The sequence below is a fragment of the Maniola hyperantus genome, chromosome Z (assembly GCF_902806685.2).
Source record: "Maniola hyperantus chromosome Z, iAphHyp1.2, whole genome shotgun sequence".
Classification (NCBI taxonomy): domain Eukaryota; kingdom Metazoa; phylum Arthropoda; class Insecta; order Lepidoptera; family Nymphalidae; genus Maniola; species Maniola hyperantus.
The window spans coordinates 8,000,410-8,027,951 of record NC_048564.1 but is presented as its reverse complement, the minus strand read 5'-3'; the positions used below and the strand labels follow the sequence as shown (position 1 = coordinate 8,027,951).

General features: G+C 35.6%; 1 protein-coding gene across 2 annotated transcripts in view; it reads right to left on the bottom strand.

Annotated features, from left to right (window-relative positions):
* Positions 1 to 27,542, bottom strand: part of LOC117995718 (adenylate cyclase type 6) — a 157,967-nt gene that overhangs the window by 19,273 nt on the left and 111,152 nt on the right. For both annotated transcript variants that reach the window (XM_069509019.1, XM_069509020.1), the window contains exons 8-18: positions 26,023 to 26,143; positions 23,107 to 23,263; positions 22,172 to 22,321; positions 17,926 to 18,047; positions 15,788 to 15,880; positions 11,526 to 11,672; positions 10,855 to 11,013; positions 10,305 to 10,449; positions 8,772 to 8,869; positions 5,538 to 5,694; positions 1,254 to 1,351 (exon numbers count right to left, since the gene is read on the bottom strand). In XM_069509019.1, coding sequence (XP_069365120.1) covers positions 1,254 to 1,351; positions 5,538 to 5,694; positions 8,772 to 8,869; positions 10,305 to 10,449; positions 10,855 to 11,013; positions 11,526 to 11,672; positions 15,788 to 15,880; positions 17,926 to 18,047; positions 22,172 to 22,321; positions 23,107 to 23,263; positions 26,023 to 26,143 — 1,447 coding nt within the window. The remainder of the gene's footprint in view (positions 1 to 1,253; positions 1,352 to 5,537; positions 5,695 to 8,771; positions 8,870 to 10,304; positions 10,450 to 10,854; positions 11,014 to 11,525; positions 11,673 to 15,787; positions 15,881 to 17,925; positions 18,048 to 22,171; positions 22,322 to 23,106; positions 23,264 to 26,022; positions 26,144 to 27,542) is intronic.

The following is a 27,542-nucleotide window of genomic DNA, read 5'->3' as shown; positions in this document are numbered from 1 at the left end:
TAGTCGGGTTCGTAACGAAATAAGATTAATGTCTTTTTGTAACTTGTTTTTTTTTTTTTAATTTATTTATTCATATTAATTTTACATAGTTTCCTACATATCTATCTCGCCAAACTGGTGGGCCAGTTTGTTGGCGACTAACTGGGTTTGTAGCTGACTATAAAATAAAAACAAGTTTGAGTTTCCCAAATTTTATAACTAACTAGCTGCCCTGGCGAACTTCGTTCCGCCTAACAGTCGATTCAAATTATTTAAATTTTTCTCTCCGTAAGAACCATCCTCGTACTTCAAGGAATATTTTAAAAAAAGAATTAGCGAAATCGGTTCTGCGGTTCTCGAGATTAGCGATGAGCAACACATTTAGTGATTAATTTTTATATTATAGATTTGGCAACTTAAAACTACTTGGTTTTCATATTTTTATAGTCAATCACGAACCTGCCCCCCAATTGTGTAAGAATAACCATTTCATGGCTATCGCAATCGTCAAGAATTCTGCCCTTTGATTGGCTGTGAAAAAATGTAAACAGCGAATCAACCAATCAAAGGGCAGAATTTCTTGACGATTGCAATAGCCATGAAATGGTTATTCTTACACAATTGGGGGGCAGATTACCCTTGATTAATAGCCAGTTATGAAAAGACGAAATATTAATCTTATTTTAAAGCTGGTTACGAAAAATTTGTTACCAATATGAACTGAACCGATTCGAATAGGTAATATTGAATGGAATTTTTCTAATTCATACTAATATTATAAATGCGAAAGTCTGTCTGTCTGTGTGCTAGCTTTTCACGGCCCAACGGTTTAACCAATTTTGATGAAATTTGGTACAGAAGTAACTTACATCCCGGGGTATCACATAGGCTTTTTATCGAATAGCGAATTTTTATCCCGGAAAATCAAAGTGTTCCCACGGGACTATTACAAATCCTAAGTCCACGCGGACGAAGTCGCGGGCATCATCTAGTGAAACATTAAGTACGATAAAATAACGATTACTGTGTCATATTATATATATTTATAAATGCGAAAGAGGTTTTGTTGGTTAGTTGGTCGTTCAATTACGCCGCTGCGGCAGTCACGCAGCGGATCAATGTGATTTCTTGCATGTATATTAAGGACAGTGACTAGCTAGATTACTTTTATAGCGAACAATCAAAGAGTTCCCACGGGATTTAAAAATATATTAAATTCACGCAGACGAAGTCACGGCCATCAGCTAGCAATAATATAAAAACAGTCAACTCACAAGTCAAAGATGAAAAGCTGTATTACTGTCACTGCAAGGAACAGGAACAGTGAGCAGATAAAATATGTCTTCAGCATCCTATCTCTCTCCGCAATATACTACAAACAGAAGAACAGTAGGTACTGGTATTACGCTGATATTTAATGTGTTATGGGTAACTATGGGATATTTGTCTGCTATCGGTGATGGATTCGCCATTCTATTCACTAAAAGTAAGTCACAAAATGAATGTAAATTCAATCGGTTCTTATTAGAGCCAATAGGATCTTGGACTGTAGTAATAAAATGATAAGATATTTTGTATAGTGTTAGTTTATGGGTAGCCCATTTGATTTTAAAGATAATAATTTAAAAATAATGATTTTTATTTATCGTTAACATTAACGTCACGCTGTATAAAAGGCGATTAATGACGTTAAGTCGTAAATAACAAATATTTTTCAATTTAAACTTCAATTTTTAACATAAAATTAGAGCAATTTCTCCAGGAAAATATTTTTTATGTTAAAAAATTTAAAAATATTTCTTGTTTACGACTTGTAACGTCATTAATCGCCTTTCGACCAGCGTGACGTTAAAAAAATAATTATGCTAAAAATAACGAAAACTCAATTTTTTTAAATTAATCTAGCCCCATAAACTACCGCTATACAAAACATCACATCATTTTATTACTACACAGTCCAAAACCCTATTCGGTTATAAAAATCTAATAAGTATATAAATGTTATGAGATGTAAATCGCTGTCATCTTACAATAATTATTAGTTCCATGATTTACGAACTTTCAGTTATTATTAAATTCAGATATTTGTGTTTAACTGAATAAGCGCAATTGCCTATTTATAAAATGGTATTTTATTTGCAAATATACATTCGAGTTCTTCGAAAATAACGATTTACTCGTTCTAGGATGTAATTACAGAGCACAAGCGTCTTTTCATGTCATTTTAGGGAAATAAAGCAATTCGTACCTTGTATTAACTGACATCTATTATAGTTAGGGAGGCGAGGTAGCTAAATGGCGTAATTCAACGGCGCCGTCGAGACCTATCAAAATCGAAAGATAAAATATCGAAAAGAAAAGCTCGTATGGTAAAAACCATTTTAGCGGTGGGTTTGGCGTGTACGGTTTTTCAAAAATGTTTAAAAAAACAGTTACTTGGGCATTCTCGAGCGCGTCAGATATTCATACTACGTATGCCCCAAGTGCCTCTGATAACAACGGTATACTAATCTGCCGGTTTGCGTGGTGGGGGTAGGCAAATAAAGTAGTCAAAAATGCAAAAAAAAAAATTACTCGAGCGCGTCAGATTTTCGGAAGGGGTGTTGAGTAGGCCCCAAGGAAGCTCCCTTTAAAAAAACTGACGATTTCGGCGCGACGATAAGTTATGATGAATTTTTGAAAATGCAAAAAAAAAAAAGTTTTTTCGAAATACTCGAGCGCGTCAGATTTTCATAGGGGAGGTTTATCTCGGTATCCTGAATGCATATTTTCTTAATCTGACAAAAATGTTGGTGGGTTCTCTTAATCTGACAGAAAAAGGTTTTTTGGTTTCTTTTTTTTTCCTTTCTTTCTCCTTGATAAAACGGGGAATTTAAGAATGACAATAAAGCGATAGATACAACCAACGTAAATGTAATGAAATGTAGTACGAATTGTATTATTTATTGTATAAAAAAATGAAATGATATAAAAATAGTAATTTCCCGAAATTTCCCTTCTACCGCTTCTTCCCCCACCATCAATGTTGCGAAATTAAGGAAAAATACTGGTAGGACGGCATATTTCCGCGAAGCGCTCAGTCTGTATTACATGTTTATGGCAAATTCCTCTTTTTTGCTTCAATTCTTCACTTCGTTTTGCTTACGGTACGTCCAAAAAACAATTTGAGGATAACAGGCTATTGAATAATATACATACATGAAACTGTACATGTTAATGATACTTTTGTATACAGATACGCGTAACTTTTTCCGAGTCCACGAAAATTGTCGAGAAGCTTTAGAAAAAAAAAATTTGAGATATAATAAGTCACATAATTTAATTATCGTTATTTCATATCAATTTTTTTTAACACCCTCAGTTTTCGAGATATACTCAAAAAACCGGGAGTTTGAGTTTTTTATGATGCTTCAAGTCAAAAAGTTTTAATTTTGGACAAAAATGTAAAGAGACCTTTTTTGTGTAAAATAAAATTACCTTTTTTGTTTATTTAAACTTTTTTTTGGTAAAATGTATCGTTCGCGACTTATATCCCGCAACGCGTTTCCACTACCTCGTCTTTTCGGAAGACGAAGTGGCTCCTCCACACTTCCGGTCATGCGGAAACCGGCAGATTTTGTATTTTTAGTAAGTTTTAGATTATATTCTTCAAAATAAAAAAAATAAAAATCGTGCTCGAGAATGCCGGATTAACGTTTTTTTTTTACAAGTTCGCGATCCTATAACTCGGCAGCGTCAAGGACTTATCGTCAGATTAGTTAAATTTAGTCTTAAAACACTAAAATCAACCCCCAATATCTTAATCTGACGCGCTCGAGTATTTCAGACTATCGATTTTTTTTTACTAATCTGATCGTCTATCCTAGGCGCGCGTCACTACATATAGAGCTAAATACTTTACAAGGTTGTTCTATTAGGTCTAAGGTATCTCTCATATCTTAAACTGACACGCTCGAGTATAACCGAAAATTCCCCTATTCGCCTCCCTAACTATTAGGGGGATTTCAGTTAGATTTTAAATTTGTCACTTTATTTCAACTTATTTAAATTGAAAAATAATGACATAATATATTTGTTTAAATATTGGCTTGTAGGTATATATAATATTAGTACTAAATTATAATATTTATTAATATTAAAACTGCTTACAAATTGAGAGTAACTACACTACATATTATTATTATAAAATATTAAAGTCCCCGACCGCGCTGTTTGTTCGAGCTAATCTCATGAAGTACTGTGCAGATTTTTATACGATTTCCACCAACAGAAAGATAGATTACCTAAAAAGGTCATGGGCTATATTATTTTATGAACATTTTAATAAGCAACAATAATCTCCCAGTATGATGTTAATTTTGAATTGAGTCCTGAAAAATCGTCACCTGTGCGAAGCCGTGGCGGGTCGCTAGATATAGATAGTAATAATCTAAATATATAAAAGGAAAGGTGACTGACTGACTGACTGATCTATCAACGCACAGCTCAAACTACTGGACGGATCGTGCTGAAATTTGGCATGCAGATAGCTACTATGACGTCGGCATCCGCTAAGAAAGGATTTTTGAAAATTCAACTCTTGAGGGGGTGAAATAGGGGTTCGAAATTTTTGAAAGACGAAGTCGCGAGCATAAGCTAGTCATAAATAATCAGAATGTTACAGTTACATATTATCTATTTTGTATCCTAGTTCCTATGAGAAATTTTGGAAACTTCCTGTAGTACAGTCATCATTATTCGGACACAAGTTATTAGTGTACACATTTTTTGCTTAATATAATCTCACAAAATTATTCTGTCATAATATAGAATGTCTTTCAATATATCCAAGCAAGCGAAACAAGGCAACATTTCCTTCTAACAAGCACAATCATAAAATTTGTTGCATTCGTAGCAGAGTCTACGTCTGCGTTCGAATAACTAGGTAATAATCTTCAATTATTATCTTGGTATTCGAACGCAGGCTGCTTACAGCGCATTTGAAATAATATATTATATTGATCTAACTACCATATTATCTACTATATTAATCTAAAGCATTGTTTATACGAAGCCATCGCTGGCTGCCAGTATTACTGGCAGTCAGCACTGGCTTGGTATTGGCCTTGTATTATAAACAGTTTTTCAAGCCAAGCCAGCGCTGTCTTACAGAGCTGGCGAGAATATAATGCCCGTCAATTTTTAAGCTGATAGGACTGGCGCCAGCGCACTGGCTTCTTATAAACCATACTTTATGTTTAAAATTTTAACATTTCTTGGCATCGTTTTTGTTATTGCTGAGAGTTGTGGCCTCCTAAAAATCTAATTTTTTTGGGGGATAGTATTGCGATGGGATCTCAGATCCTTCCGCATAAGCACCATTTTTACTAAGAGTATTATTTCGCTTCTTGCGACCAATGCGTTCTTCAGGTTCTCGGAGCCTCCCAATATATGGGCCTTTGAAGGGGTTCAGTGAGTAAAAATTGCATAATCCGATCTTTCTCTAGGAGGGCGGTTATCTTAGGGATACATTTCTCCGTCAAATAGACCCATAACAGGTAGCTACTTAAAAGTATTACCTTGCATTCCATCTTCTTGTCACGGAAAGAAAGCGTGAACGGCCGGCAGTGTTCGGCGCGGAGACGGTCAATAGAGCGAGCATCAATCGCTTTCATTAGGTACTCGTTCACCTCGTCTTCAGGCTTCTTGTTCTCATTGCCAGTATCCATTCCGATCCTATGTTACAAACAGTTCAATTTATATAGATTGGACTGCATAAGATTTTAAGATTTGGTACCCAGAGCTCAAAATATCGTCATAGGGCCAAATTTTGTCGTTAAAACACAATAAGGATTGGCTATTGTCGATATTAAATCGTTTGGTAATTATTATTGTAAAATCTATAACTGTTTATAAATATAGACGTATATCTAGGCCATAGATTTAGATACTAACAGGAATGGATTTCGAAACTCAAGCTGTTCGGATTCTTCTGCTTACAGCCGACAATAAATTTCAGTGAGTAATTTGGAAAAATTGTATAGTTGAAAGTTTTATTTGTAATTTAACGAGATCATTTGTACCAGTGAAACATATTGGCCATTAATTTTCTACAAGTTCAATATAGATTGCACCCACCCGCCGCATGCGCCGCGTTGATTACATACATTTTGTCGCGCTAATCGCCGAGTTATTATACCAACCTATGTACAATGTATCTAAATATATAAAAGGAAACGCTCTATTAAAAGATCCATCAACGCACAGCTCAAACTACTGGACAGATCGGGCTGAAATTATGCTAAGAAAGGATTTTTGAAAATTCAACCCCTTAGCGGGTAAAATAGGGGTTTGAAATTTGTGTGTCATTTCCGTTTTGCTTTCAAATATTAAAACAATGTTTCCTGTACTTTGACAAAAACTATGATAACCAAACAAGTAGGGTCCAAATATTTTTGAAGTGAAAATTTATTTAGGCACGTTGGGTGATTTTGGGATGGATAAAACTTAAGGTCACGTCAACGACATGCTAATTGTATTAGCTTTTAAATTTGTATTTCCTTAACGCAATTATTTTTAATGGAAGTGTCAAGAATGCTTTCGGCAGTAGTTTAGGTTTTCACTTCTGTCTGTAGTCCCCACTGATTGCCAATTTTTTTTAAATAAAAGGTTTCAGTAAAACCTGATAATCTACCTCTCCTTCTTCCTCCTTTAAACTTGAAGTCTCTTTAGGGCCTCAAAAATTCCCCAAATACCAAAAATTGCAAACAGACCGGCAAACAGAAGACCAATAGATATCTATGTGATTAAATGTTTTACATTATATGTATCGATATTGTTTACGAAGTGTAGTAATCGCAAGGAAGTAATAAAATATTTTTTAGAACAGCAGCAAAGTAGATAAATATTAAGTGATAAACCAGCAGTAAATTATTTTGAGGATTTAAAAGCACTTGTTAAAGTTTATTTGAATAAAAAATTATTTCTTTTCTATACCAAGTACCTACGTATAATTAACTTAATTTATTCTTAAGTGGGAAATTATCGTAAGTCCATTAGCTTGACGTTAAAGTGTCGTCAACCTTTTAAATAAACGGGAGAGCACTTATCCTTAAAATGTAGGTTCTATCTTGTGTATTATTAAAAAAATTAGGTATCGCAGACAATCTTAATAGTTTTTTACTGGTCAAAAACTATGGTCAAAAACGAGAACACATGACACTTCTAATCTTAAAAGCAAACTTAAAGAAAATGATGAAATGATGATGATGATCAGAAATCTATTATCACAAGACGTACAAGATGTGAAAGTATTCTTCTTATAATTATTGAGAGGTAGAGGGAAGTATCAAAATGTGTTTTGGTCAAGTCTCGTCATGAAGATTACCACGGGATGGGTCCTTATCTGCCAATCCATTTATTAGGAAATCGGAAGAAATTCTGGAGTATGCAACACATTTTTCAAAGCAGTAAGTATATCATTTTGGGATTTGCTGAAAAGTTTCCGATGTAGTGCTATCAACGCACACATAGGAGATGAAAGCAGGGCACATCGATACAAATGACAAGATATGGTTAAGCGAACAAAATTTTTCACGGTTTAGAAACGAAATAAATCAGCGCCACCTCTTAGATACTATTGAACGACCCGTTTGAAATCCAGACGTCACTAAGGTTGCATTGGTGCTATAGCACCAATGAGTCAGTTCCATTTTATTTGTTCAATAACCCTGTCCATACGAAGTAATATATAAGTCAATGGGGCTTTAGTAAATTACTCAACAAAGTTACAAATATTCACACCAGTCTTTAAATCCGTATTATTTTGAAATTACTTATTTTTAGGGAAATCTGTCAGACTACGGACACAAAGTTTAGCTTACAAAGTGTACCTTTCATTGAGTTTGATTGGTTAATATACAAAATAATGAGACTCAAATTTTGTTTATAGGAGGGCGCTAGAAAGCGATCGAAGGACACTCCTCTTAATAAATAAATAATCTAATAAGGAAGACGGATCATTTGGTTTATACGTAGGATCTTTAGAAATTTTATTGTAAATTTCAACATGTTGAACAGTAAATATACTGCCTGTATCTAATATCGTATATCAAAATAATAGCCTACCCGACACCCGAGTGATCTAACTACACTGGTGCACTTTCAACTTGCACAGAGGTATTGCGTTCCGTCAAATAAGCTGGCGAAACAATGCATGTAATAGCGAAGGTGTGATAAATTGAATTTAAAAATGCGTTTGTTGCGTTTGCTTCACAGACGAGCAAAAGGTGCAAGAGTGTGTGCATTATTGCGTGCACTGCATTCATGTAGGATAGAAGGTATAGATGACAGATCAGGAACAAAATGACATCGCTCAAGTGGCCAGGTTTGCACACAAATATACACACATTTATGTTTTTATTACGAAATGTTGAAAAATGTTTTACAATATCAACAACCTCAGCTGTGTATCATAAACATTAACACTTGAACATAATGTTTAATAACGATTGCAAAATATTTATATTTAAGACCTCTTGTAATTGAAAATAAAATAAAAAGAGGATTCGAAAAGATTTATTATAAAATAAAACTTTTGTATAGTACGCGACAGATCGAGATGCCAATCGGGGTGGGGACGCTACGCACATCCGCACAGCCCCCGTATTAACCTGGTGCGGGATAGTGCGGGTGACGTGCGGGTGTGCGAGGCGTCCCTCCGCTTTATACCCCGATTGGCATGTCAACCTGTCGCGTTATAGTTGGACGTAATAGATAGCTCAAGGCATGTTAACTATTAACTAGGTACTTACTTTGAAGAGTGTTTGCCATGCTGCGAGCCATGCCCCATTACGCGCATCTCCTTTGAAATATTGCCATTCAATGAGAATGAGTGCTGAGGCTTCTTGTCCTATCGATCGAATACAGAAATCTTTAAATATCTATGTAAAACTAGCTGATGCCCACGACTTCGTCTACGTGGAATTAGGTTATTTAAAAATCCCGTGGGAACTCTTTCCGGGATAAAAAGTAGCCTTTATCACTCTCCAGGTCTTTATCTATGCCCTTGCAAAAATTACGTCAATTCGTTGCACCTTTGCGATGTTATTGAAGGACAAACCAACAAACAAAGACACTTTTGCATTTATAATAAGCCTTTTAAGAACTAGATACTTTACTACCCTAAAATGAAAATTGCAGAAAAATTATAATATTTTTAGAGTTCTGTAGTAAAGAATAGAGAGTAGTCAAGTGCGAGTAGTCCACGGGAATTAAAAAAAACGAAATCCACGCGGACTGAGTCGCACGTATCTGCTAGTTTATTAAACGCTGTATAATATTTTTAGTTGGTAGTTAATTCAGTGAAGATTTTCTACTTTATTTAGTTTTAAAATGTAGCGTTTTGTGGTCCGAGAAGATAATAATTTTCACAAAGCGCTGTTCTGTTGGGAATGTACAATAAGTACAAGAACACCGGTCTACATAGGACAATAGCCGTCATCTATTCTTAAGCAGATTTTCCTATTTATTATAATATTTAATAGAGCTTAAGATACTGCGTGTAAAGTTTTATATAACAACTAGCTGATGCCCGTGACTTTGTACGCGTGGATTTAGGTTTTTAAAAATCCCGTGGGAACTCATCGATTTTTCGGGATGAAAAGTAGCCTGTGTCCTTCCCCGGGACATAAGCTAACTCTGTACCAAAGTTCATCAAAATCAGTTGAACGGTTGGGCCGTGAAAAGCTAGCAGACAGACAGACAGACAAAGAGACAGACAGACAGACACACTTTCGCATTTATAATATTAGTATGGATGGATTATGAATTTTCTTAAGTATATACGATAATTTTCAAACATTAAAGTTCCAGATAATGCAGGCGGTTGTCAAAACTTATAATTAGGTAAGTCTACCCCTTGCGAAAACGGAAAGAGTCAACTAGTAGTGCGTAAGTTTAAAAATAATTTGAAGGATAAAGTATTTTTCTAATTTTCGTTAATTTCGCATAATATATAAACAAAATATGTATGAACTAGTAACGAATTTTTTTTTTTAATGAGACTGCATATCCAGAGGTACAAGGTGCCTTGAATCTTTGAAGTACCTCTGCGCCACTCTGCGTTGTGTATGTATCTTTTGAGCATATAATATGTACTAGGACTGTAGTTCCTAATGTACGTCTGTTTTTGCCCTTTCTTAATTTATAAAAAATGCTTACAATAACGTTATAGGCACCTTGTTTGTGCCTACTGAATGTATTGAAATTAAAGGAGTAAAAAAACAAAATATTGGTATACTTAGTAAGCACACTAATAATTTTTCTTAAACTATATCACGACTTACCACGCGGCTTGTATCGTCGGGTACAATGAGGTGAGTTTCAATATTGTGATCCTTGAGGTAAGAATTGCGTAGTCCTCCATAGCCGGGCTCTACTTTGTAATCATTGCCGAGACATTTTAGAGTCTCTTTTGTGATGTGTACGCGCCTTTACAATAGAGAAAGATGTTATTAGTAACAATAGTGAATCAATCTTAAACTAGTTTTCCAAAGAGATAGCTTGATTCTAAAGACGCATAATATAATTGTGATGTTAATTATTATCTAAATTGCACTGAAAGAAATTTTACGTAAAGAAGTGGTGGATATATCGATATACTTAATTGACAAGATATGATCAAGCGAACAAAATTTTTCACGGTTTAGAAACCATATAAATCAGCGCCATCTTAGATACTAATGAACTACTCGTTTGAAATCCAGACGTCACTGAGGTTGCATTGGTGTATAATTAACATTTATGCACCAACAAGTCGGTGTCATTTTGTTTGTTCAATAACCCTGTCCATACGAAGTAAATAAATGAATGGGTGGATATAATGAGCATCTTTACCCAGCAACGCCACCGCTCTCCATGCAGTTGGCAAGTGTGACGTCATTGGACCATACATCAAACTGCCACTTGCGCAAGCCGAGTACCACGCAATGGACCCGCCCAGTGTGGATACCGACGCGCATGTTCACGTTCACTGCCATCACCTCACGTACCAAGCTGCCGGAGAATGTTAATAAATGTAATAGCGCAAACACATTGAGCTGTCTTGCGGAGCGCTGAGATGCGTAATAAGGTGAGAGTAATGAAAACTTGCAGACTGTTCAGTGCTCTATCGCTCATGATGCTCGACGCTCGCTCTGCTTGGTCGTTCGTCGTGCTTGATTGATTTGATGATAGACAAGTGAAATTATTATTGCTATAATTTGTTTGAGCCGCGATAGCTTAGTGATTAAGACGCCCGCCTCTTGTTCCTTTATCATTACTGACTAGGTCAGATCGCAGTCAAGGCTAACTAATTGTAATCGATAAAAAAGATAGGGTTTCTATCCTGAGTACGCACCTCTAACTTTTAACACTTACATTTGCTTCAACGGTGAAGGAAAACATCGTCAGGAAACCAGAATGCTTGAGTGCTCCTCATAATGTTCTCAAATCTGTGTGAAGCCTGCCAACCACAAGCCAAGAAATATCACAATTTATACGGATTTCATGAACATTTAAATACTTACGCAATCGCGTCAATCATGTCCAGGCCCATCTCAACACAGCACTTGGCATGATCATCGCGCGCCTCGGGCAGCCCCGACACGCAGTAGTAACAGTCACCGAGCAATTTGATGCGGAGGCAGTGGTGTTCTGCTGCCAGCCTGTCAAACCTATGGAAAGAAAAAGGATTTAGTGTAAATATAAAAGAAAGCCACCTTTGATGGACATGTTCTACTAAAGGTTCAAAAGTCTACCTACTCTTTATACCTAAAACATTAGCTCTGATCACGTGATTTTCCCAATTGAGGATTTCCTCCATAACCCTCCTTTTGGACATCGCCACAGTTGGGTAAAAAGGAATGCTATGAATATAGTACGCGAAATCGATAGAATACGTAATATTCTAGTGAGGATAAAATATTCAACGGGTCAATCTTACCGCCTACGTGTGAGTGGTGGTAAAATATTATGTTTCAATTTATTTTATACGAAGCACTCTAACAATCGATGATATTTAACTTAGAAGCGTAAAGATAATATACCTATTATGAAAAATACAATGTAGAAGATTATTTAAATTATAAGAAGGCTTGGAAATCTGCTTTGATAGTTTTAATACGCTTTTAAGTCATATTGTGAAATGGTGATGATGAAAAAAAAAAAGATTCCGACGAATTGAGAACCTCCTCCTTTTTTTGAAGTCGGTTAAAAAGAATATCCGGTTGTGCTTCGCGCGCTTGGAACCCCGCGTAGCTTTCACTATAAGTTTACGTAATTGATTATTTATCACCGTTCATCATTATATTACAAATTCCATACTTGACAATCAAAAAGTTTACAATAAAAATTACCCAATTAGAATAAACGCTTTGAGTTTGAGTTTTGAGTAAAAGTTTTTAACAGTGTAACAGTTTTTAATTAAACTAGACGTTACTGCGAAACTGTGAAAGCACGTAGCAAGACAGAAATAATAATATCCTACAATATGCAAATTTTATGGGGCAACATTTTCCTATCGGGTAGAAAAATCGCGTATCTAATCAGTCAAAAAATTACAGGAAAATCGATATTCAAAATACATTATAAAAACTACGCATCGAATTAAGAACCTGCTCCTCTACTCGAAGAGTGACATCGGGATCCTATAACTAAGCCTCCGCTATCCATACGCTTGCCCGTCTCTCTGTCCTCATGCACCGTAATAGGTAGAAATTTTAAATTTTCACAGAGTATGTGTTTCTACTGCCGCTATAACAACAAATAATAAAAAACCAAGATGGCAATTTGAAAATGGCTGCCATGGAAATGAATCAAATTATAAAGTACGCAGTGTTACGATGGTACGGAACCTTCGTGTGCTAGTCCGACGCGCACGTGACCTGTTTTTTAAGTTTCAACTTTATGCAACACGGAACGGAACGGAAAAGTTTTCGAGAGTGATCTAAAAAGCTTTACCTAGCTACTTAAGAACGTTTTCAACGCTAAATTCAAAATGAAATTGTGTAACAGGGAAATAAATAAGCTTTTTCGTAGTAAGGAAATAATCTTCTTTGATATCCGGATTTTCTGGAACCTATTTCAAAATACAAATTAATTTTATGACACAGACTAAGAACTGTCGTATTAATCTTACATTTATTATTTTATAGTTATTTGATAATGAATACTGGCTCAAATATTATACTTAACTATCTTATGCCCACGACTTCATCCGCGCGGACTACCCAAATTTCAGAGGCTTATTCCCCTTAGAGGGTGAATTTTTTAAAAATCCTTTCTTAGCGATGTCTGCATCCTAATAACTATCTGCATGCCAAACAAACCGATCCATCCAGTAATTTGAGCTGCGCGTTGATAGATCAAGCTCTGAAACTCTCAGAAACCACAAAACTGCATAATATATTTTGTGGTAATAAATGACGGTAGGTACACCAATATTAATTTTTAACCGATAACTGAGTTAATAATAATATGTTCCGGATTCCAATAGGTTTGAAGGTAATGTTTTAGGAAGTTTCTCATTCGTATAATATACATGTATGACATTCAGGGCTGAAAATCAGCGCTGCAGTAGTCAAATATTGCAGCAGCATCATGCTGAGGCAGTAGCCCTTTCAGCTCAAATAAGACATCATTTTTGTTCTTAATACTTTCGAGCTCGTAGTTTTAAGTTTACTTAGTTTAAATTTTTTAAATTTTAACATTTGGTTTATATATTTTGTTACTCTTGTTTTGTGAGCTGAATAATCATAGTTTCAATGTTGCACGAATCCGTAACGACCGCGTTTATCGATTTCGTCGTTTCTTGTTGTTTTGTTATTTTCAAAATATGACTTCAGTTACCTGTTCGTCACGTGTAAAAATAAAATAAGCAATAAATACATGCTCAAACACGTGAATTAAAAGTATTGCAAAATTAAACTGAAAATAATTTTATATAATATACAATACACTGGATAGGGCTGGGTTTGTTCTGGCATATCGAAAATTAAGTCTATGTTCAGAATAAAATCCGATTCAAAATTAGTAGGACCAGATGAACAATTAAAATCACTTTCACAATTATTAAAATCAAGTGTTGGTAACGATGTACCGATATAAGTTCATTATTATTATTATTTATTTATTATTTAATTAGAACGGCCATAAAGCCAATTACACTAATTAAAATACGAGTACAAACTAACATATAAACATACTTACAAAAATTAACAACTTAAAATTATAAATTTAAAAAAGCAAAATTATAAATTTGCACAAAAGTGCAAGATCTGACCCATGAGGTCAGCCCATTTGTCAGCAAATATGTCACAGCGAGGGGACTCCTTCAGCAGTGCGTTGAGCGCAGCCAAAGTGCGCGGTATGGGTGACCTCGAACGCGCTACCGTGCGACTAAACGGACTTACGAAAAATTTGGAGCGGTGGCGGAGATAGCTGTATATTATATTATGTATTATATGTATTATATGTATGTATTCATATTATTTTGATTGTGATGAATAGGTAAAATATTACTTTTTTGAATAATAAACGATGATTATTATTGTTATTACTTCTATAAAAGGGATTAATAATTTTAGTCTCTCATTTTGTTGCATACCAAAACAATTATCGATATCAATTACTCGGTATGTGATGTCACATCACTAGAAAATTGCCATCTCGACCTGTCAAACAATGTCATACGAGAATTCCAGCACCCGTCTTCCATCTCTATCATTAGGTTCATGTCAAGTCATGAAAACAAAGGAAAAAAATGAGTCCAAATTCGATAGTCCATTATACCATCACAGAGCTCCTCCTACCCTCCTACCGTCCACTTCCCACTTCTATCATCAATCAAAGGAACCATATAATCATCTGTCATCCAAATGCACGTTCGATAAATCACTATACCTTCATATTACGAACAAATAAATCCAGTAAACAGCTTTTTAAAAGGTTTGAACACGTGCTTAAAGTCTTTTTTTAAGCTTAGTTATGTTTTAAGCTTAGTTAAGCCTTTTTTAAGCTATAGTTATTGTTTTGAAATCACAGATATTTAATTTAAGTTATTGATAGATTGGGTGGAAGAGTAAAAGGTTCTGAGCCATATTATTGTGAATTGTGATGGACATTTCAATCCCCTTCGAGCCTTTATCTTCCCGTTGTGTCAAAAATCCCACTCTAAGTAAATTGTGGACGTAATAATCCCTGAATAAATCAGTTTCCTTCATTCAAATGTAACGAACTTTATTACGATTGACACAATGTTAAGTACCTATGTATTTTTTATCTTCAGGGAGGCTCGCGATGTTATGATGAGGTATAAAGGGTCCTATTTGAAATTCTAAATTAGTGTTTACCTAAACACTATAAAAATTATAAAAACTAGCAGCCCTGGCGAACTTCGTTCCGCCAAACAGTCGATTCAAATTTTTAATTTTTTCTCTCCGTAAGAACCATCCTCGGACTTCAAGGAATATTATAAAAAAAGAATTAGCGAAATCGGTTCAGCTGTTCTCGAGATTTGCGATGAGCAACACATTTAGCGATTCATTTTTATATTATAGATTACGTGGCGACGAACTCACGTGCATCGTCTATTACAAATATAGGTAAGCCTAATAATTGTAGTTGATGATATTTTAAGGGACACTTTTCTATGTCCGTAAGCTCATTCTATAATTATTATTCATAAAGCTGAAAACCAAAATCGGAAGACTTCAAATTAATGTTTCAACAAATCTTCGGAAAATATCTAGTTTTTTATTGCTCTACAAATAAAGAGAACAGAGAATCTTACCTAGCAAAAAGTTCGTTTAGGAGACGCACCAATTCTTCGGCTGTGCACTGGTCTGAGAGTGAGGTGAATCCACAAATGTCGGCAAACAGGATACTGTAACAAAAAGTTTTTTCAAATGGTGGTTGGAAGCAGCGTTGCTTTTCGGAAGTCTAATTTTTATAATAAAATAAAACTAACCTAAGTAAATTTCTATCTTTCTATCATCGGATAAAATAAACAAAAATGTATGAAATTGTTACTAAAAATCTTTATAGGACAAAAGAGAATATAACGCCAGAAGTTTCTCTATTAAAATATTCACGGTGAAAAGTCGAGTAAGATTATTCGAAAAAGTTAGACTACTTACTAAGAACTTTTATCTTCGGGGTCTTCTCCGGGGTGATAATTAAAAGTCAATTCAAAGTATAAATTGCTTTAAAACACTTCCTTTTTGGTTTCTGCTACAATAATTTGTAGCTTGATTTTTTAAAATTTATTTAACTATCTACTTATTAATTTTATGGTATGTGGTAGTGGTTCTCAAAAGCTTTATGAATATACCTAACGAATTAATTATTGAAGCCTTTTATAGTAAACAGAATGGTGTCCACTGTCAATAAATAGGTAGTACCTAAATTAAAAAGTATACTAGTACTACTATATGTAGCTTAGTTTTCCTTAGTTTGCTTAGAAAATAAACAACCCCAGAAAACTTCTCGGAGAAATGCGTAAACCTAGATTTAGCCGGCAGTTACTTTCTTTTTGAAAGAAGTAGGTACCTATAATTATTGTTTATTTTAAGTATCAATAATGAAGTGGCAAGCAGCAAATGTTGTTGTTAACAAAATACTTGTGTAGGATTATTTTTGCCAGTATGTACCTAATTAGAGTAACAGAAGTCAATGAATTGAAATTATAAAGCATAGCTATTATAACTAAATGAAATACCTAGTACTTTCCTACTTAATACTAATATTTTTATAAGGTTATTATTATTGTAAGAGTTATATTTTTTATCCTCACAACATATTATTACATGTTGAAATGTGAAGAGGTGATTTAATTAACTAATTTAAGCCAATATATTGAAAAATAGAATTAAGTATAACTATGTTTAAGATAAAGTGTGTTTTGTTATATTTATTGGGAAATAAAGGCTATTATTATTATTATCATATATTATTTGCTCTCACGCCCGTGTACAAAATAGATACATTATAAAAGCCAAAAGAGTTATAATATACTTACATACATAAAAATAAATAAACCTACATAAACATTACATACATACATATTTGTACCGGGCGGAGGTTTACACCCCGGCAGGGGAGACCAAACGGCCGGGGGTCAGGGCGACAGGTGAAGAAATCGGCGGACTATCCTAGCCGAGTCCAGCAAGACCGCTTTTTGCATCCTGGCTGCGAGCGAACTGCCACGGAACCCCGGTCGCCTCAGATGGTGAGCGAGGCTGACTGGGATCAACCCATTCGCAGATAATATGACGATTGGGATGATTTCAGTGGACTCCACATGCCACATGTCGGAAACCTCGTGAGCTAGATCGAGATACTTGCGCTTTTTCTCCGTCTCAGCTCTCACGAGGTTCTCGTCATACGGAATGGTGATGTCCACCAAAAACACCCTCGACTGTGCCCGGTCCACCACCACGATTATTATTATTATTATTATTATTATTACTTTCTTTTTAGGGTTCCGTACCTCAAAAGGAAAAACGGAACCCATATAGGATCACTTTGTTATCTGACTGTCTGTCTGTCTGTCAAGAAACCTACAGGGTACTTCCCATTGATCTAGAATCATGAAATTTGACAGGATAACTACATCAAGTGGGGTATCATATGAAAGGGCTTCACCTGCACATTCTAAAACATGATTTTTGTTTATTTTTATGCATCGTAGTATTTGAATTATCGTGCAAAATGTCGAAAAAATACGACTGTAGTACGGAACCCTCATTGCGCGAGCCTGACTCGCACTTAGCCGGTTTTTTTTTCAGTCATAATTTCATGATTCAAGTGTCAGTTCGCGATAACAACGTCGTATGGGCCGTATATAAGTAGTGCGCGCCTCACGCATTTCAGCGAAAAGCTGCTTGTTTACCTTCTAAGTAATCTAAGGAAAACTAAAGGTATACTAACCTTACGTTCTCGTATCTTTGAATATAGATCTTGTGAAATTGCTCCTGTCGTGGCTGATTGGCAATGTCCGCTTTCATCTCCATAGCAACATGACGAGGCAGCACAGACAAAAGAAGGCGTTCCTGACAAGAACAAAAAAAAACTGTTTTTATTTTGATTCATCCAACAATATTGGAAAAATTGCAGTGTCTGGTATGACGATCGACGATCAGTGGCGATTCGCTAACTCCGTGATTATCACTGAATGAATGAATCCATTGAAGGTTTGCTGCGAAAGATTATTGTTATATCGCTCAGTGAAGTAGCAATGTAGACCCAACCAAAGAGAAATGAGTTTGATAGCTTTCAAATTTTAGCACCAGTGATGGTCACTGAGTCAAATCACCCCGCAGAGTGCGCCAGAGTTCGACACCTGCTGAAATATGTAAAGCCACTTTAGAAGGCCCCCGTTCAGACAGTTGCCAGGGAAAGAATGATCGACATACATTGAACTTTTATAGCATTTATTCATTCAGTTTCATAAAAATATTAGCTAATAGTAAATTTAAGACCTGAAATAAAATATCAGACAGTATAACAGGTCAGTCATTAAGTCAGATTTTCTTTTTATATATTTAGATTTTAGATGATTCATTTTCCGTACCTACTGTTAAAATGCTAAACTCAATATTATCGCCTAAGCGGCAGCCGGGGTGAGCTGGGATTTAAGACTTGTGACAGGCCACAACGAGCTTATTATTAAATCAAGAGAGTATAATATCTATGGCACCGAACAAACTCCCCTATTTTGTTATGTCAATTTATAGTTTGAGACACATTTAATCGATAAGTGCATTTTTTTGCAGACGTTACAAAATTATGATCAATTACTATAGTACGCAACAGGTCGAGATGACGATGATTCGGAGTGGGGACGCCCCGCACACCCTCACAGCCCCCGCGCTCACCCGGCGTGGGATAGCGCGGGTGACGTCCGGGTGTGCGGGCCGGGCCTGATTGCCATCTCGACCTGTCGCGTACTATAATAGGTGCCCGCTACTTCCTCCATGTGGATTTATTCTTTTAATCTTAATACATAAAAGTAAAAGGTGACTGACTGACTGATCTATCAACGCACAGCTCAAACTACTGTATACTACAAATATTCTAATTCCCGCCCGATCAGCTATAGCCTAAAGTTAAATTAAAACTAACTTAGGCCCTAAATGATGTTACTGTTGCTTCTTGTAATGCACGTAAACCATGCGTCTGTAGCAAGTAAACCATATAATATTATATTATTGGGTAAGTTTATGATGAGGAAACCACTCATATCTACCCATTGCAATTTCACTTTAAATATGAATAGATACAGTCGGCATGTCTCAAAAGCAAATAAAACCTCCTTTCAACACAAAATCACAGTAAATATAATATCTGCTTCGATACAATTTCTTATAAAGTATTGTGGTAGTACCTAACTTCGTATTCGCTGTCTTGGAATTGAACTTCGTGCATTCAATTTTAAACTTGCCGTTTTACTTTCTTTTTCATGGAAAACAGATATTGAAATTGAAAGTGAAAATGATGGAAGTAATCTCGTTTAACCTGTAAAATGTGCATCTCAGTATAGTATAGTCAGAGTGTCTGGACACAGAGGTGTTGTGATAGCTTTTTCTATTCTTAAAATGCTTAATGACTTTCAATATAGAGATATGATTATACACAATGTTTTTAAGTTAGGTAGGTACTTAAGTTACGTAGAATATTAGTTATATAATTTTTTTTTATTAAGAATATTAGCTATGTTAAATGACTAATATTCCCCCTTCCTCTCCAATTTAAGCGTCAGGCTTGTGCTAGGAGTAGGTACGACAATAGTGCAACGGGCGGGGTTTGAACCGTCGACCTTTCGGTTTTCAGTCCACTCCTATACCGGTTGAGCTAATGAGGCTCTAATTTTAATTGTTAATTAAGTTAATCAATGTTATAAGGTACAATAGGGTTGTCATATTATACACAGTGTATAAAAGCCCTTTAAAAATAAAGATATTAAAAATATATATATACATTTCTAGTTTATTTCCCTGCCATTTTTCAATACTGTGGTTGGTTGCATGCAGAGATTAAACTTACGTAAGTACCTAATACTCTAATACAAATTCGAGTCAGTAAAGTCGTTCACTCTGGTAAAGTTCATTTTCAGAAGTGCTTTTTGAGTAATATTGCGGCAAGTATAGTGATAGCAAACCGTTATCAAACGAGATGGGTGTGATTTTGTAAAACCTTATGTTCATCTCATCATCATCATAAACAACCCATCGCCGCTTGAAAGCTTCAATAGCTCAACCGGTAAAGGAGTGGACTGAAAACCGAAAGGTCGACGGTTCAAACCCCGCCCGTTGCACTATTGTCGTACCTACTCCTAGCACAAGCCTGACGCTTAGTTGGAGAGGAAAGGGGAATATTAGTCATTTAACATGGCTAATATTCTTTAAAAAAAACACTACTGAGCACGGTTTTCCTCTCAGAATGAGAAAGGTCTAGCCATAGACTTCCACGCTGGCCAATTGCGGATTGGCTGACTTCAAACACCTTTAAGAACATTATGGAGAACTCTCAGGCATGCAGGTTTCCTCACGATGTTTTCCTTCACCGATCTATCTGTATGTATATTTGTTAGTCAATCATTAATTGATATAATACTTAGTTAGTAAATGGTTACACCTGATGATAATAAAAAGTAATGGCAGCTGGGATTTAATAGACTCAATGGGAATCAAGGTCGACGAGTAGGTAATTTTTGCAATAGTTAAGTCTCGCATGCAATGTTGCCTATTGGAATTTGACTTGTGATAGACTGGCTTCCCGCCGTGACTTCACTTGGATGGAGTTCCTGTAATTCCTTCCTTAGTATAGGTCTATATTATGGGAAAACTGACATGCAAAATTTCAAGATCCTAGACCAAGTATCTTCTAAATATATAAAAGGAAAAGCTGACTGACTGGCTGACTGACTGATTATCAACGTACAGCTCATACTACTGAACGGATCAGGTTGAAGTTTGGCATGCTGATAGCTATTATAACTTAGATATTATATCCATTAAAAGATTTTTGAAAATTCAATCCCTACCCTGTATATACCCGAGTCGATACATATGACATAGATTGAGCGATATTTCAGTCAGTCAGTTTCTCCTTTCAGATATTTTATATTAGTTTTTTCCCGCATCTTCATCCAACTAGATTTAGGTATTTTATAGATCAAATGTAATTTTTTTAAATCTGATTTCTCAAAATATTAGACCCATTGTGTTGCGTATCTTTGTTTGATTTTTGTATGTACCTACGCATTAAAAAATGTACTGATAAAACAAGATTATGTTGCAGATGAGAAAAAAAGTATTGAAAGTAGGTACTTTCCTAAATCAGAACAGCTGATAATTATTAATTGCTTACTTAAATATTCAACATCGAACAAAGTACAAAATAAGTAAGTTTTACTCGTATTTAAATACGCGATCCATTACTTGATTACAGGGGATTTTCATTCGTATCAAAGTATGATCAAAGCATCTGTCGACTGTATATTTTAATATTGTTAAAGGAAGATACTTAGGTACAAGTAACTTACGCGAACTTACGTAAAGCTTACGCGATATTTATAATATGAATATCATGTCAGCTTTCTTATGATCAGATTGTGATGAAACTTTGGTAGGGTTCTAAGGACGCCCGAGGTTTCTGACCAAAAAAATATATCTATATTATATTAAAAATTTCATTTATATTTTTTACAAGTTCGTACTATGGGTTTTGATTTAGTAAGTTATAGTTTTAACTGACTTCCGAAAATAAGGTGATTCTCAATTCAACCTGTAAATTTGTTCAAATCCTGATGCTGCAGGTTTACTGCTGCCTAAGATAGGTCAATTCTGGAACTATTCATAGTGAATTAATGCTGTAGGTACCAAGTAACAACTTTATGATTAAACTCGCAAGTCTCAACGCTTCAACCCTGATTATGCAGGATATAGCACTCCTAAACCATAGGGATTCAGGAACTGTTCCTGGTGATTTTTTTTTTAAATATTAAGCATAGATTGAACTCCAAGTCACAACTAGTCAATCCTGATGTTTCAAAGTACTGAACTCCTAAGCCGTAAGGATTCATGGCCTAAGCATGTCTGGGGCATACATGAGGATTTCATCCTCCCTATAAAATAAAAGAAAAATAAGGAAAATAGGATATGTAATTTATTACCTGTTGTTGGTTTTCTCTCTGTGTGACAAGGCGAGCTTCCACGCAGTCTCTGGTCTCCAGAAACGCCTGCCGTTGAGCCAGCTCCCGTGGGTGGTGGGTCATGATTCCAGCAATGTTACAAGCAATCAGTGTTGCTAGACTGCAGATGATCTGAACAGAAAGTATGTAGAATTTCTCTCTACAGATGATATTATTGTAATTTAATCTGGCAACAGTTTCAACTTCTCCACCTGGCTACTATGCCAGGTTTTTATGCCAGGACCTGCAAATTGTAGAAACAGTTTCCACCGACTTGTTCCTTCAAAATCACAATATCGAGGTGATAAACAAATTTCTCAAAAAGAAGCAATTATGCTTGGGCGGTTCCTCTGATGCTGCAAATATTTATTAATTCCGATAATTCTATAAGACAAGACGACCCGACTGCTCATTTGCTCACTAAGTATTATAAAAATATCCGAAGAACCGATAATAGTCGCCATTTGAGGGTTTGAATGATGACCTTGCACATGAAATTTAATGAAGGAGTCTCCGCTAGATTCTTTCGCTTACAAGGGACCTTAGACTCACAGTGATGACTTGATGACAACGACAAAAATACATACAAGTATCACAGCCGAGCTCAAGGCTGTTTTAAAAAATATTTAGTTGACAATTATCTAAATATATAAAAGGAAAAAGTGACTGACTGACTGATCTATCATGCAACGCACAGCTCAAACTACTGAACGGATTGGGCTGAAATTTGGCATGCAGATAGCTATTATGACGTAGACATCCGCTAAGAAAGAATTTTCGAAAATTAAACCCCTAAGGGGGTAAAATATTTGTTTGAAATTTAGGTAGGCCACGCGGACGAAGTCGCGGGCATAAGCTAGTTTGAAATAACTTAATTCATTTAATTAATTTTTCGGGCTTATTTGTGTGGCCTGTACCTGTGAGTCGGACGCCTCTTTCATCATCAGTTGAGCACCAATATTGACGGCGGCAAGAGCAAGCCCTCCCACCGTCGCTTCATGTAGCCTTACTGGTAGGGTTGCATACGTCAAGTAGGTGAAAAGAGCACATGAACCAGCGCTCATGTCCAGTGACCTAAAAAGACAACTAATTTATGTGTAGGTACGGACGTAAATAAGATAAAAATAAATAAATAAACCTTTATCTAAATATATAAAAGTAAAAGGTAACTGACTGACTGATTGACTGATCTATCAACGCACAATGGCCAGAGAAATTCTCAGCTTTTATAAAATGACGAAGATCTAGCCCTCGTGGGCTCTTAGGCCATTAAATCACAATAGATTGTTAATGGTCGAGGAGACGCAAAAAATTCTAAGCGCGCGTTCACCCCTAACATAATATTGCAAGTTGCAAACTGTTAACGAGCGTAAACGCAGCTTATTGCTTTCTCATATATATTCAACTTTTCCTTCACAGCAAACTTACGCGTCACTGACACAGACTCGCTACGTTGCTACTTACAGCTTATTTTTAGTATACATAGTGTGGATGAAAAATGCAGTCTAACTTCACGTTCACACTGGGGTTCACAGTGAGCCTGCTTACATTCGGTAGCTGGCATTACGTTAGGTGTAAACGTTCACCTGCATAGACACATCAGTAAAGAAGTAAGATGAATCGTGCATGTTTATTCATATTTATTGCAGAAATATGAGAATAATTCAAAAATTAACAGTTATCTGTACCCTTATTATAAATGCGAAAGTGTGTTTGTTTGTTGGTTTGTTGGTTTGTCCTCCAATAACGTCGCAACAGTGCAATGGATTGACGTGATTTTATGCATGGGTATAGATACTACTACTGGCTACTTTTTATCCCGGAAAATCAAAGAGTTCCCACGGGATTTTTAAAAACCCAAATTCCACGCGGACGAAGTCGCGGGCATCAGCTAGTAGTAAATATGGGATGCCATTTTCATAGTCAGAAGCTGACTTTTGAACTAGAATCAGGAACCAAGTTAGCGCTTAACCCAGAAATTGTTTACCGGCATCAAAATAATAAAGTGACTTTGGCATAGCACGAAACAAGCTCAGTGAAAGCTCCGGTGAGTATGATTTCGTTTTGAACAAAATTCCTAAAGTTTGTAGGAAGGTTGGAAATCGCTTTGACGTCTGGTACGTATAGTACGCGACAGGTTGAAATGGCAATCGGGAAGGGAACGCCCCGCTCACCCACACAGCCTCCGCGCTAACCCGGTGCGAGCGAGCGCGGGTGACGTGCAGGTGTGCGGGGTGTCCCCCCCGCCTCATAACCCGATTGCCATCTCAAACTGTCGCGGACTATATCTACAAGTAGTTTGTTTTTAAAAAAAAACATTGTTTGAATGTTGACTGCCGTAGAGTGAAGTCATTTTTTATTTGATATCAACATTTGTAATCTTTTAATTTTATTAATTTCAATTTTTAATTTGTTTTTTGGGAGATTCTATTAATTTTTTTCTTTATTGTTCACAAACCAAATAACTTACAATAAAATACACAGATAGCCATCCCCTAGAAGCTTTAAAAGTCTAAATAACATATGATTAAATCTTCCGTACTCAAAAGTAAACGATGACTAAAAAATACTTAATTGACAAAGTAATATACTCTGTGATATCTGTGACCCTCAGCAGTGAGGAACTTAATACTGGGAGAGAATATTAATGGCCGCAAAGGATTACAAATAAGGCCAGCTTGGCCATAGGCATAAAATAGAGTGTCTTGAATTTTAGAGCACGACATTTGGCCGATGATTTTGCCCGTTGCAAGTCTGACCTCTTGCCCGAGCGTTCAGATTGCAGGAAGCGAAAACTAAAGGGAGGAGGGACAAAATGATAGCCATTCATTCTTGGCTGCTTCTTTATGGGGTGTAAGTAGTAGTTATTATGTAATTTTTTTAGTTTCTTTGATATAATATGCACATACATCCTTCAGACAATGCTAAAATATACTGTACACTGATGCAACCCCAAAAATGCGAAATCCACATTTTGTTTTTAAACACAAGTGTTTAAATATAATATTTCAAAAAATAACGTTTATACGTATATCGTAAATATAGCTCAAGATAAAATGATTAAAAATAATAAATTCTGATGATCCTTTTTCTTTTCTAGACATCTTTTTAATCACTACTATGGTACTGTTATAAGTACTGATTTATGGAAATGATACTTGCATTAGAATCTTTTAATAACATAATAATAGGTGAAGTAATTAATCAAAGAAAGGTTAAAGTTTACTTGTTTAAAAAGTCACATAGCGATAAGCTACTGTCGCGAAAAAAAACAATCGAATGAATAGACAATCGCACAGTTGAACAATCAATTGAGGATTTATTCGATTTAACAAAAAAACAATTAAATAAAAATCGTGCCTGTATTGAATAACGACACTCGAAGTACAATCGAAAAAATTGTCAATTAAATGAATAATGAAATCGTACAGACGCACATAGAATTTTAAACTTCATGCGTATGCACCGTGAGGTGCAAGCGCAAAACTGCCACTTAGCCCACGGTTGGGGTGGGTGTGTAATATATCTATGTAGTTTTGTGGCTTGTGTTATGTATGAACTGCGCGAGCACACTGCGCAGTTCATCAAAAATCTAAATGTTTTGATTGTTAAGTCTCCAAACGCGCACTGGCCTGGAAAGTGTAAATCAAAGTAGATTTTCGCTTAACTGCGCAATTACTTTCAATTTTCGATTTCACACGCACTCTGCGTTCTAAGTAACAAAATAAAAGTTCGATTGTTTTATATTATTCAATTGATATTCGATTGTCGACTAATATTATTTCGAATGATTCCATCGTTAAGTACCCATAATAAAAGGTCTTCCAAATTACCTTAGTACTGCTGTAGCGGCATACGCGATCTCGATCAGCAAGAACGTGACAAGCACGACGTAGGAAATGGTCAAAAGATAAACCTCGTTCATCGCTGGCCGGCTCAGGCATGCCAGCAAACCTGAATAAAAATAACATTTTTGAAGCGAAACTTCTACATGGAGGTTTGGGTTTCCCTACCTAAATGGCAATAAATGATGAACTGAACAAAATAATATATCTCATTAGCTAGGCAGCGCGTATTATTGCCCTTGCGTATTGCGAGTGTGACTTAGTACAGCTTCACTTCTGTAGGTTGTCCCATCACAGCGCATTTTTTTTGATTTCGATGACACTTAAATGAATCATTCCTTAATTTCGATCTTAGCAACCTACTCCTAAGTGACGATGCAGTCTAAGATGAAAATGGGCTAACTTGGAAGGCTTATGGCAGAGTACACGATTATGTTTCCTCCATATAGTCGACTCTTTCAATGACTGTCTACGACAGTCAGTGAGAAAGAATTTTTGAAAATTCTGCGCTTATGGGTTAAATTAGGGATGAAATCTGTATGAAAGTCTATTATTTATCAAGTTTGATCTATGAAAATTGGTGTTTCGGTTTTCGGACAAAAATGAAGAAGTAGAATGAAGAATACGTATTTCGCGTTTTATACCCCCTCCCCCTCCCCATCCCTCACCGAATTTTAAACATTGCACTCTAGTGAAAGTGGGGCGGGGTGGGTAAGCTAGTGAATATTAAAATTTCCTCCAGATATTTTTTTAAAGTAGTAGTATATTTAATGGAGGTACAGAAATCATTCAGCAGTTTTAAATTAAAATTCTTTACTGAAAATTTTGGTGAACAATGCAGATTATGTTACTAAAACCAAATGGTACAGTTACAAGTTCTGCCCACAATATTAAATTTTATAATAAAAGTACTTTTATTTAATATGTTTATATAATTAATCACATTATATAATTTTATAAAGCAAAATTAAAATCATAATAATGATTTATTTGAACTGAAAACTTCTTGAGTTGCGTTGGGCGATTTTGGGATGGGAAAAACATCAAGGTGACGTCACCGACATGCTATATTATTAATATATGTAGCTATAACCTTTTTAGGTATGAAGTGTTGCGCCTATGACATGCCGTTCGATAACTATTCACTTCTGTCGACCTATCTATACTTTATTTTTTATATCATAAAGAGGTAAAGTTTGTAGTTTGTTTGTAGGGGGTAACCTCTGGAACTACTGAACCAATTTAGAAAATTCTTTCACCAGTAGAAAGCTACAATATTCCTGAGTGACATGGCAATATATTTTTATCAAAAAAGTTACGAGATCCCTACGAAAATTGTAATAAGCTACGTGTGTTAAGCCAGGGCGGGTCGCTAGTACATAATAATCTATACATCTTATTATAATATGATATGTATAGATTCAGATCATACCTAATATCTTTACTATATGATAATATGTACAGATTATAATTATACCTAATATGGGATATAGGAAATTGGGATGTCC